This window comes from Oryzias melastigma, linkage group LG3, assembly GCF_002922805.2.
Source record: "Oryzias melastigma strain HK-1 linkage group LG3, ASM292280v2, whole genome shotgun sequence".
NCBI lineage: Eukaryota > Metazoa > Chordata > Actinopteri > Beloniformes > Adrianichthyidae > Oryzias > Oryzias melastigma.
In genome coordinates, this window is record NC_050514.1 from 10,257,169 (window position 1) to 10,267,077 (window position 9,909).

At 37.5% G+C, this 9,909-nt stretch overlaps 1 protein-coding gene across 2 annotated transcripts; it reads left to right on the top strand.

The window, feature by feature from the left end:
- Positions 1–13: 13 nt before the first annotated feature.
- Positions 14–8,893, top strand: LOC112160535 (EGF-like repeat and discoidin I-like domain-containing protein 3). Of its 2 annotated transcripts, none has more exons than XM_036217435.1 (10): positions 14–196; positions 3,124–3,249; positions 3,328–3,459; positions 5,944–6,057; positions 6,150–6,331; positions 6,411–6,566; positions 6,667–6,811; positions 7,208–7,392; positions 7,478–7,633; positions 8,142–8,893. In XM_036217435.1, exons 1-10 carry the CDS (start codon positions 121–123, stop codon positions 8,283–8,285), a joined length of 1,416 nt encoding a protein of 471 aa, XP_036073328.1. In that variant the 5' UTR covers positions 14–120; the 3' UTR covers positions 8,286–8,893. The 2 variants fall into 2 exon arrangements, with proteins under 2 accessions (XP_036073328.1, XP_024150906.1); XM_024295138.2 differs by having other exon boundaries at positions 15–196; positions 7,190–7,392.
- Positions 8,894–9,909: the final 1,016 nt, after the last annotated feature.

Below are 9,909 nucleotides of genomic sequence, written 5' to 3' on the forward strand. Positions count from 1 at the left end.
TTCATTCGGGGTTTATAAAAAAGATCCTGGCCACTACTGAGATTTCCGACGGTAATTTAAGGTACCATCTCTAGAGCTCGCTTCAAACTTGTTGAATAATAAAATTGAGGAAAATCAAATATGAAACACGTCGTTGATGTAACTGCAGCGCATTTGGGAGCGATTATACTTCTGGTTTCCATCTCTTCCATCAGAGGTAAGTGTCCCTCTAAAACAGAGACCTTTATTTTGCTTTTTATTTTCATTTTTTCCCCTTAGAAATTTGTTGTTTTTGTAGTGTTAAATTTAACTGTTTTCACTTGATACTTTGTCTCTATAAGGTTATATTAAACAATGATTTGGTTATTTTATCCCATAAATTGTTAATGTACATTTCCTGTTTGAGATGTCAATACCTCATTTCCAAAGAAACTTCTATTGGAGTGTCTGTTACAAAATGAAACCGGTTATGAATAGAAAAGAGTGTGGGTGGAGGATGTTAATAAATACAAAAGATGTGTACCAAAGTTTAAATACTTGATAAGGAAAATAGCCCTCAGTGTTTCCTTGAAATCTGTGGATCAGAATAAAAAGATAATAGGCTGCAGACACTGTTTTCTTCTAAAAGTAGTCCACATATATAATTAGTAGATATCCTGCCCTCAGATTACAGTGCATTATTCTCATGTGGTGCTTCAATGAAACTTTACTCTGTTATTAAAGGAAACTATTATTAGTAAGTTCTGATTTGCTCAGTAATCGTTAGAATAAGGTGATTTTTAAAAAGTATTTTTTGTTGTTACATTTTTTGTGTATTTTGTTGCAGATGTGCTTTGTAGTGACACAACACAAAAAGTGTGTTTTAAAAACTGATTACAAGAATTGGTTTTAATATTGTATTGTATAGATTTCCCTGTGGTTATGTTTTGTTTACACATATGGAAGTACAGATGGAGCAGATGAAAACAACATATGTGAAGCTGTCTGGTGCCAGCATGAACCAGCTGTCTCTAAGTTTAGATCAACCTGTACCTGTGCTGTCAATCTGGAGGATAAAGGGTTGCCACTCACCTGGTGTTTCACCAACCTCAGTGTACTTCTTGTACTCATTACTACCCACCTGGCAGTAAAGTATGCTCCATGTTCTGAGTGACTCCGTCATCTCACTATTGTGTAACTTCTTCATCCCATGCTTCTATCCAACCTGGTTAATCCTGCAAGCTGTTAATCCTGACTGTATACCTGTTCTACTGTCTACATGAAAAAAGATTATTTAATAAATGCAGCTTTAATACATAAATAAATAAAATAAAATAAAATGGACTGTGTCATACCTTAGAAGAAAATTTGGACCAAAATAGAGTAACACCAAGAATGGATGTTCAACAGGTGTGTTACACCGTTAATCTGACAAAGTGACTAACATTCTGAAATGTCGTCCATCTTTCCGCTACACCACTGCTTCAGCTCAGTGAAACTAGCACATATTCAGTAAAGCATGGCTCCTCTAGGGTTTGGCCTTGTGTTTTAATTGCGTTAAACATTAAGCCTTTTGCTATTTCTTTGGTTCGTTTTGTTTTTCAGATGAAACTGTTCCCTCAAAATAATTTTTTTGATTCTTGACCCAGTTCTTGACTAACTTTTGAGTCCAGAAGCCATTAGTGTCATGAGGAATTCAGGTTCTACTCCTTCGACTGTAAATGTGGCCGGATTTCTGTTCTGTTGTTTTCCAGGCCGATATTTTTCTTCTTTGGCTTTGAGTCAAGAATTGGAGCAGACAGGGAGTGTTTAGAGCTTAAGCTGTGGTGACATGTCTGAGTCAACCAGCTAAGCGAAACAAACACAACAAACAATGTGAGGTCGAGGTGTTGTCATATTGAAATCTCTATGTATTCCTGCCTCAGAGGGAGAGAAGTTTTACTGTCAGTGGAAAAAAGAAAGGAGATATTCCCAGTAAAAGTACTTATCCAAGGTTTTTGTGTTCAAGGATAAGGCGTTTAAAGTATTCAGTCAAAACACTTCATTTTATCAACTTTTTTTTAGTGACAATAAAAATAGGTTGCAACATAAAAAGCATCATTATATATCCTAAAAAATCTGGAACTGAGAACTTTGAGCGTTTTTCCTAGAAATGCTGAAAAATTGACCTAAATGTCAAACTAACTTTAGGTCTGTAAGAACTTCTGTATGTAAATGGATTTGTTAAAGTGTCTCGAAGCATCTTTGTACACATATATGCAGTCTGAAGATTTATTTAATGAACAGAAAAAGAAAAGGTACATTTAATCTAAAAGGGCATGACAAATGTATTAAACCAAAACACAGAACACTTCTAAAGGAGTGATGTGTGTCAGTATATAGAGTAACTAGATGGAATACATTTAGCACAGAAATAAAAAACACCCCAACAATATCAACTTTTAAAAACTAGATTAAAAACAGTAAAATCAATGACTATGAATCTACAGTATCGATAAAAACTTCTCGCGCCTGAGGTATGGTGTTCATTTAATCTGGTTGATGTTTGTAATTGTAAATTTTTGTTCTTTCTTTCTCAATCTTCTTTTGTATCCTAAGTCCGCAGAATGTTTTGTATTTTTCTTTCTTACTGATTGATTGATGAGTTTGTTAAAAGAGGCAGACAATATACGTTTTTCTTCATCCCGTCCCCTTTTCATTTTTTTTCTTCATGATTGAGTTTGCAACTCAAGGTTTTATTGCATGTTTTTTATTTTCTTGAATAAAAATGAAAATGGAAAAAGAAGATAATTTGGTTGCAGTTAAATGAAGTTTGAGTTTGATGAAATAAATCAGGGTTTATACTTTTCCACAGATGCGGCTTTTGGTGTTTTGTGATGGAAGCACCTCTATCCTTAATGACATGAATAAAAAAGGAGTTTTTGAATTTTTTTTAAATTTCCAGTAACCAGCATAATTGCCAATACTTTAACCGTAGGTTGAGAGAGAAATCATCATATAGAGAATAAGGAGCTGTTAAAAAAATATGAGTTCCCAATTTCAGAACTTTTTGTTCCTTTTCCACACAACTGTAATCACTAAACAACTATAGTATTTTCATATTTTTTAAATCGTTGTTAGAGGCTAGATGAGTATTTTTGGTTAATTTTCTTTGATTTTCCTCAGGTGACTTCTGTGAGGTGAATCACTGCTTCAATGGAGCAACATGTGTGACGGGTGTGGGGGAGGAGCCCTTCATCTGTATCTGCTCCGATGGCTTTGCAGGAGACACCTGTAACCTGACAGAGACAGGTAATGCATGCTCTGAAGAGAAGTCATGGTTCTCTTATGTGTGCAGAACTAACAGGGTTTCCCTTCTCTTTCGCTCAGGTCCTTGCAGTCCTAACCCCTGCAAGAACGACGGGACATGTGAAGTCATCGCTTCGTCCAGAAGAGGAGATGTTTTCAGTGAATACATCTGCAGGTGCCCGCCCGGCTTTGAGGGGGTGCACTGCCAGACCAGTAAGGAACTTCTTCCTGTCCTATCCTATACCCAAATGTAGGTTACTGTTGTATTTTCCGGAGTATACGATGCAACACCCCTGGCCAAACTTTGCAAAAAAAAAACCCCAGAACAAGATTTTTATGAAAATAAAAAGCATTTTAGACTGTTTTTAGGGAAAAAAAATGAACTTCATTGCTCTAATTTAATGAAAGCATGTCAAATTGACAACACAAATCTAAAACAAGAACAAAGAGAGTGCACGGCAGGAAATATTTGCATGTAATCAAGAACAAAATGATACTTTCATTAGGGCAGGTTGTTCTGAAAGTGAGAACCCACAGGGATTTTTTTCCCATCCTGTCGCAGCATCAGCAGTGAAAGAGATGTGTCCCTTCAGCACTTTCATAAAAGGACTCATTCAGTGGCCTCCCTGGTTATTTTGTTTGGCTAATCAGTAAGACCAAATGCAGGCCTCTTAATATGCAGATGTCCTCCTCACAGGCTCAACACTCCATCTATTTGTGCCTAAGTTTGACCCAATCACAGAAAGAATCTGACAAACTTCATTTTTCCTTTAAAAGGTATTTCTTTAGTTGGGCAGAAATAAAAGATGTATTACTCCTTTTTATTAGTTTTCATGAAAATCTTTCCTATCAGAAGACTATGAAATATTTTCGGCTAAAAATACAGCTTTGTTGCTCATAATTTTATCTTGTGCTGCTGCTGAGTTGGCAGTTTTTTGGTGCTGGACCCTCCCTAAGGCCACAGTCTGACCACCAAGTGTAGTGTTGGAAAAGTCTGGCCGTCCACACCCAAAGGTTTTCTAATTTGAACTCAGACAGACTCAAAAAATAAACTGCATTGTATACATTTATAATTGAAATTAATATAACCAGTGATAATGTGCTGTAAAAACATTAAAGTTGCATTTTAGACCAAGAAACAATGGAAGAACAAAATAGCTCCTTAGAATATAATAAACTATCAACACTGATGGGAGTTTTTCAGAGAATAGGAAAAACGATGATTTGAAAGTTGATTTCAGAGTGTTTTTCCAATGTTTATGGTTGTGCTAAGCCAGTGTTGTTGCAGACATACCGGCACCTGTTTCTAAGTTGTGACCAATCCTCTTAGCATTAAAGGGAATTGAGCCATGTGGCATTACGTCAGCCTTTCATCTGCTGCTGCTCTTAGGTTTTCTGGGTTTGGATATGGAAACGGGGCATCCATGCTGTATTTGCAAGTACATATTTTGCCATTTTGAAAAAAGTTAAATGCAAAGGAGCAACTAGTGCAAAAATTAGTCTAGAGCTTTACACATGAAGACAAAAATATACACTGAATGAAGGTTCATATAAAAAATGAATCAGATTAAAAGATACATTAAATGTATACATGCTTTTTTTGTGAGTTTTAAGAGAAAGTATGAAACAAAAGTGAACTCAGGTATGATTTGAATGAAAGAGGAGGTGTTAAAAATCAAACGTTAGTTTGATTGTAGTTTGTATTTGGGGGGGGGGGACGGTATTCATTTAATTATAAGGTATAATATTGATCATTTTGTAGAATACAGGTCATTTTCTAATTCTTTCATCCTCCTGGTCTCTAAACACAGCATCTCTTCCTTCTAAAAGTGCCCCACCTTGTGGAGAGAGAAGTAATTACTCCCAATGGCGACAGCGAATGAAGGGCCCACTACCCACATGTGTTTTTCTCCTCGTGCTACATTTTATTTTGTATTCTAAAATTATCAAAACGTGTGCCACTATTACACAATAACACAGCTTTGAATGACATTTTCTTTTATCAACAAAAAACAAACTTAGGCTGTGTGTTTGAAAAATTGTTAAAAATTCCCAGTTGCACAATTGTGTGTAAACTGGCTTGAAAACATAAAATATCTCAATTTAAAATACTGGACGTGTTTAGCCAAATATTTATGCTCTGTAAACATCACATAACTTTTAGTCTGCCTAGTATTCAGTGGTTGTGTACAAGCACGCTTTAAAGTCTCATTCCAACTATATTTTTATTTTATTTATCTATTCTAAAATTGTTCTCAGTGGTCTTTAATTATGATTATACTGTTTTTAGCACAAATCTGTGTCATTTTTTAATTATTCTCTGCAAAGCAACAGGAGCTCATTTGAAATTTGCCTCTGGGTTGTTGGTGATAATATTGGCATGGAAGTAACTCTACGTTGATATTCCAGCATTCCTTAATTTTTAACAACTTTTTTATACATGTACGCCTAAGAACATGTTAAAAACACCAAAAACACGATTTTTATTGGTGCAAGTCTTTAAATGAATCCACAACTTTCAACCATAAGATGCAGCAAGTACAGGATTATATGACAGAAATTCACTTTTGACAAATGTATGCTTAGTTTTTATAAGTTGAAGTCACTTTGCTTATAAAAAATATCTGCTCCCAAGTCTAGAAAGTTATTTTCTTTCCATTGTGTATCACTTTAAATAATCTTTTGTTGTTTATATAGATGTAAATGACTGTGCAAAGCAGCCTTGTAACAATGGAGGGACATGTCGGGATCTTGATGGAGACTACACCTGCCACTGCCCGTCTCCATATGTGGGAAAGCAGTGCCAGCTGCGTATGTTCCTCAGCTACCTTCCTCAATTATCCCCACAATCATTTTTGCTTTATTCTTTTATTTATTATTTTACCATTTTTTTAATTCTGTAGGTTGCATTTCTCTGCTTGGGATGGAAGGAGGAGCGATTTCAGAGTCCCAGATTTATTCTTCTTCTGTGCACTATGGTGTTCTGGGTCTTCAGCGCTGGGGTCCGGAGTTGGCTCGACTCAACAACCAAGGCATCGTCAACGCCTGGACGTCAGCTGCACACGACAGGAACCCATGGATTGAGGTGAGAGAAAAGGAACATTTCAGTAACAGGATCATTTTGGATCGAGACACTGACAATTTTTTCTTTATTTTTGTGAAAGATTAACATGCAGAAGAAGATGCGCCTGACGGGCATCATCACTCAGGGAGCCAGCCGCATGGGTGCAGCGGAGTACATCAAGAACTTCAAGGTGGCGAGCAGTCTGGATGGAATCAGTTACATCACCTACAAAGTAGAAGGTCAACGGCGGGATAAGGTTAGACGCCGCTCTGCCGCACATTTAGTTCCCTCTTTTAGCTTTTGGAGTCTTCTTTTTTCTTAAAGTTTGGCATTCTTCATTTGTATGTGCCATGCAGGTTTTTGTGGGAAACTCTGACAATGACGGCACAAAGACCAACCTTTTTGACCCGCCTATCGTGGCTCAGTACATACGCATCATCCCTGTGGTGTGCCGCAGGGCCTGCACGCTGCGCATGGAGCTGGTGGGGTGCGAGATCCATGGTAAGCTCTCACGGAAAATCTGAAGAACTTTTAGTAATGAAGATCATACCATTTATTGCAGAACTAGCCTTACATTTAGGAACGTGTGGTTTACATCCGCTATGGGAATGTCTTTTTGTTGTGGTCTTGCTAATGAGCAAAATGGCATCAAAAATGGTTGATTTCTTGCATGATTCCTGGTCTGTATCCCCCATTCCTTCCTTTTTGTTCTTGTTGGGGTTTAAACTGGGATACTTTTGGGACTCCTATTCATTTTAACCCGTGTTCAAGGTTGATTCTTTTTTCCTCTTTGGGTGTATTCACTTGTCTCTTCCTGTTTTGTCGGCTCCTTCCTTCCTTTCCTCCGTCCTCCTCTGTCTTGTTGCTCGGCATTCACAGCTTCTTCAAACACGGCAGGTTGCACAGAAGCTCTGGGAATGAAGTCCCGTCTCATCTCAGATGAGCAGCTCTCAGCCTCCAGCTCATTCCGGACGTGGGCCATCGACGCTTTCACTTGGCACCCTCAGTTTGCCAGACTGGATAAAATGGGGAAAACAAATGCTTGGTCTCCAGCCCACAACAATCGTTCAGAGTGGATCCAGGTACAACCTTCCTTCTTTTCCTGGTGATCTGCTACAAACCGATTCTGCAAAAGCTCACGGTGTTCTTCTCTCGTTCAAACGTCAGGTTGATCTGGAGAGGACAAAACGCATCACAGGCATCATCACTCAGGGGGCGAAGGATTTTGGAGTGGTGCAGTTTGTCTCCGAGTTTAAAGTTGCATATAGCAACGACGGAAAGTCGTGGACCGTGGTGAAGGAGGAGAACACTGACAATGAAAAGGTCAGTCATCTGTGAAGAGGGGAATTATTTTTACATGCCTAAAGCCGTGTACACACTGGGCATGTTCAAGAACACACTAAACGGGCATTCTTAAACACGACTTTAGCACAAGATGTTCATTCTCACTGGACTGTCGCTACCTGATACTAGTGCATGTACTTAATAGAGGCTTGGTGTGAAATTATTGACAAATTATTATTACAAATTCATGCAGAAATCCAAGTAATCCCAAAGGATTCACATACTTTTTCTTGCAACGATGTGTGTGTTTACAAATACTTTTCATTGGAAAAACATGTGTTCACTGGCCACGTATTTTGCATGTAGAGCACAAAAACTGACTTAAAGACTTGCGTAGTTACACGTGAATGTGAGTGTTTTGAACGCAGAAGCCTGAAGACGTTTCATTGGAAGCGGGACCTTGAACACAAGATTCCGAGCCCGGTGTGAACATAGCATTTTCATTGCATTGACCTTTTATTAAATAACATTTCCATCACATTTGCAGATTTTCCAAGGGAACATCGACAACAACACCCATAAGAAGAATATTTTTGAGCCCCCGTTTTACGCTCGGTATGTGAAAATTATTCCTTGGGAGTGGCACGAACGCATCACTCTCCGCATGGAGCTGCTGGGATGCGATGACTAGAAACTCACCATCCACCCTCCATGAATCCAAACCACAGTGGATAATGGATCCTGAAAACGAGGATTTAATTTGCACTCTATGGAGATCACCGATTAGCTTGGACTTTTAACACTCGTAGCACTTTCTAACTAGCTTATTAAAGTTTACACAAAATTGTCGGTGCAACATAATATATGTACTTATAGTAATTTTCTTACAAAATGTACTTTTAGAGAAACTAACATTTACTAAGCTAGACAAATGATTGACAGATCCATCATCTGATGGATTAAGGTTTTCCATGTTGTTCATTCAGCTGCTGTTTTGTTACTTGAGCACATAGTGGCAGAGACACAGGGCCTGTGCAATTACAAAAAAACGTACTGGCAAAATATAGGCACCAATGTGGTACAACACAAATTTACTTTTCACAACTGTATTTTTAACAAGCTGCCACATATTTTCTGCTTCCTTCTCAAGTATAACTGTAATTTAATGCATTTTATAACAAATGTGAATATGTAGAAAATGTGTGTTTTTTTTTAAACAAACTGTTTTTCATTTGATTTTTCTAATGAATTGTTGAGCATTTATTAAAGATTAAACAAAGTTTCTTTTGTGTTTACTAATTTATTTGGTTTTAATAAACTCACATCAATAAATTCTAGTTGTGTTTAACATCGCACTGCAATCATTGACCAGAAATATGATGACGATTGCATCTGATTAGTGAACAAATCCATTTATAGGTGAGTCTTTGGTATGACTCGACCGTGAATTTAATCTCATCATGACCTTCAGATCTCAGGGTGGACACTCTTCCTCAAGGTCACAAAGTTAAAAACTTATAAAAACTTTTTTTTTTTAATCGTCATCCAATTAAAAAAAAAATAGTGCCAGACTGTGAAAAACGCTTAATGTTACTGAAATTGTCTTGTATTTTAATGAAAAACAGAACTACGTGCTATTATTTTCATCATCATCGCCTTCAACTCCAGGTATGCTATGTTTGACCCCTGAGTATTGATTTTTATCTGTCATTTTTTTAGCTCTATGTCAAGTCCATAGTGATTTTACTCTGCAAAAACTTACACCTGCAATTAAAACACGGCAGAAAGATTTAATATTTATATTCATTTGGCTTAGATATTTTTGAGTGTTGTTTATGTTAGGAGGACAGAGCACAGATCCCCAAGGTCAGACAGCTGTACACCGCCTGGAAGTTTGCACATAGATATGTGTACGATACCCCACCACAAAACCAGGTAAAAACTGTGGTCCTGCTTCACTGGGGACATGAAGGTTCGGGTTCCCTCCCTCTGAGCTCAAGTATGGAGTCTTCTGCTTCAAGTTAGAGCAGGGGTGTCAGAATCCAGGCCTCAAGTAAACAAGAATCAACATCAAATCCATTCACATTTTGGTTTTTATAAAGTTCAGCCCATTGTTGTTTTTCTACATCAAAATAATACAAAGGGAACACTATTAGAACATTGTCCCACACTGTATGGTCATGTCTTTGTTAAATATTAAGCGTGTCCACACATTGGACTGTAATGATGGATTGATCATTTTTTCTGTCATCATGTGTGTTATCTGCTGTGATGCACCTGGATGGTTTTATGTTATGGTAAAATGAATCGAATGT

What these genes read in the sequence shown, in the direction of transcription:
- LOC112160535 (XM_024295138.2), top strand. Translation starts at nt 121, where the DNA reads ATGAAACACGTCGTTGATGTAACTGCAGCGCATTTGGGAGCGATTATA. An exon ending in ACAGGAACCCATGGATTGAG is followed by an intron (nt 6,332 to 6,410) that starts GTGAGAGAAAAG and finishes TTTTTGTGAAAG; the next exon opens with ATTAACATGCAGAAGAAGAT. An exon ending in GGTGGGGTGCGAGATCCATG is followed by an intron (nt 6,812 to 7,189) that starts GTAAGCTCTCAC and finishes CGGCATTCACAG; the next exon opens with CTTCTTCAAACACGGCAGGT.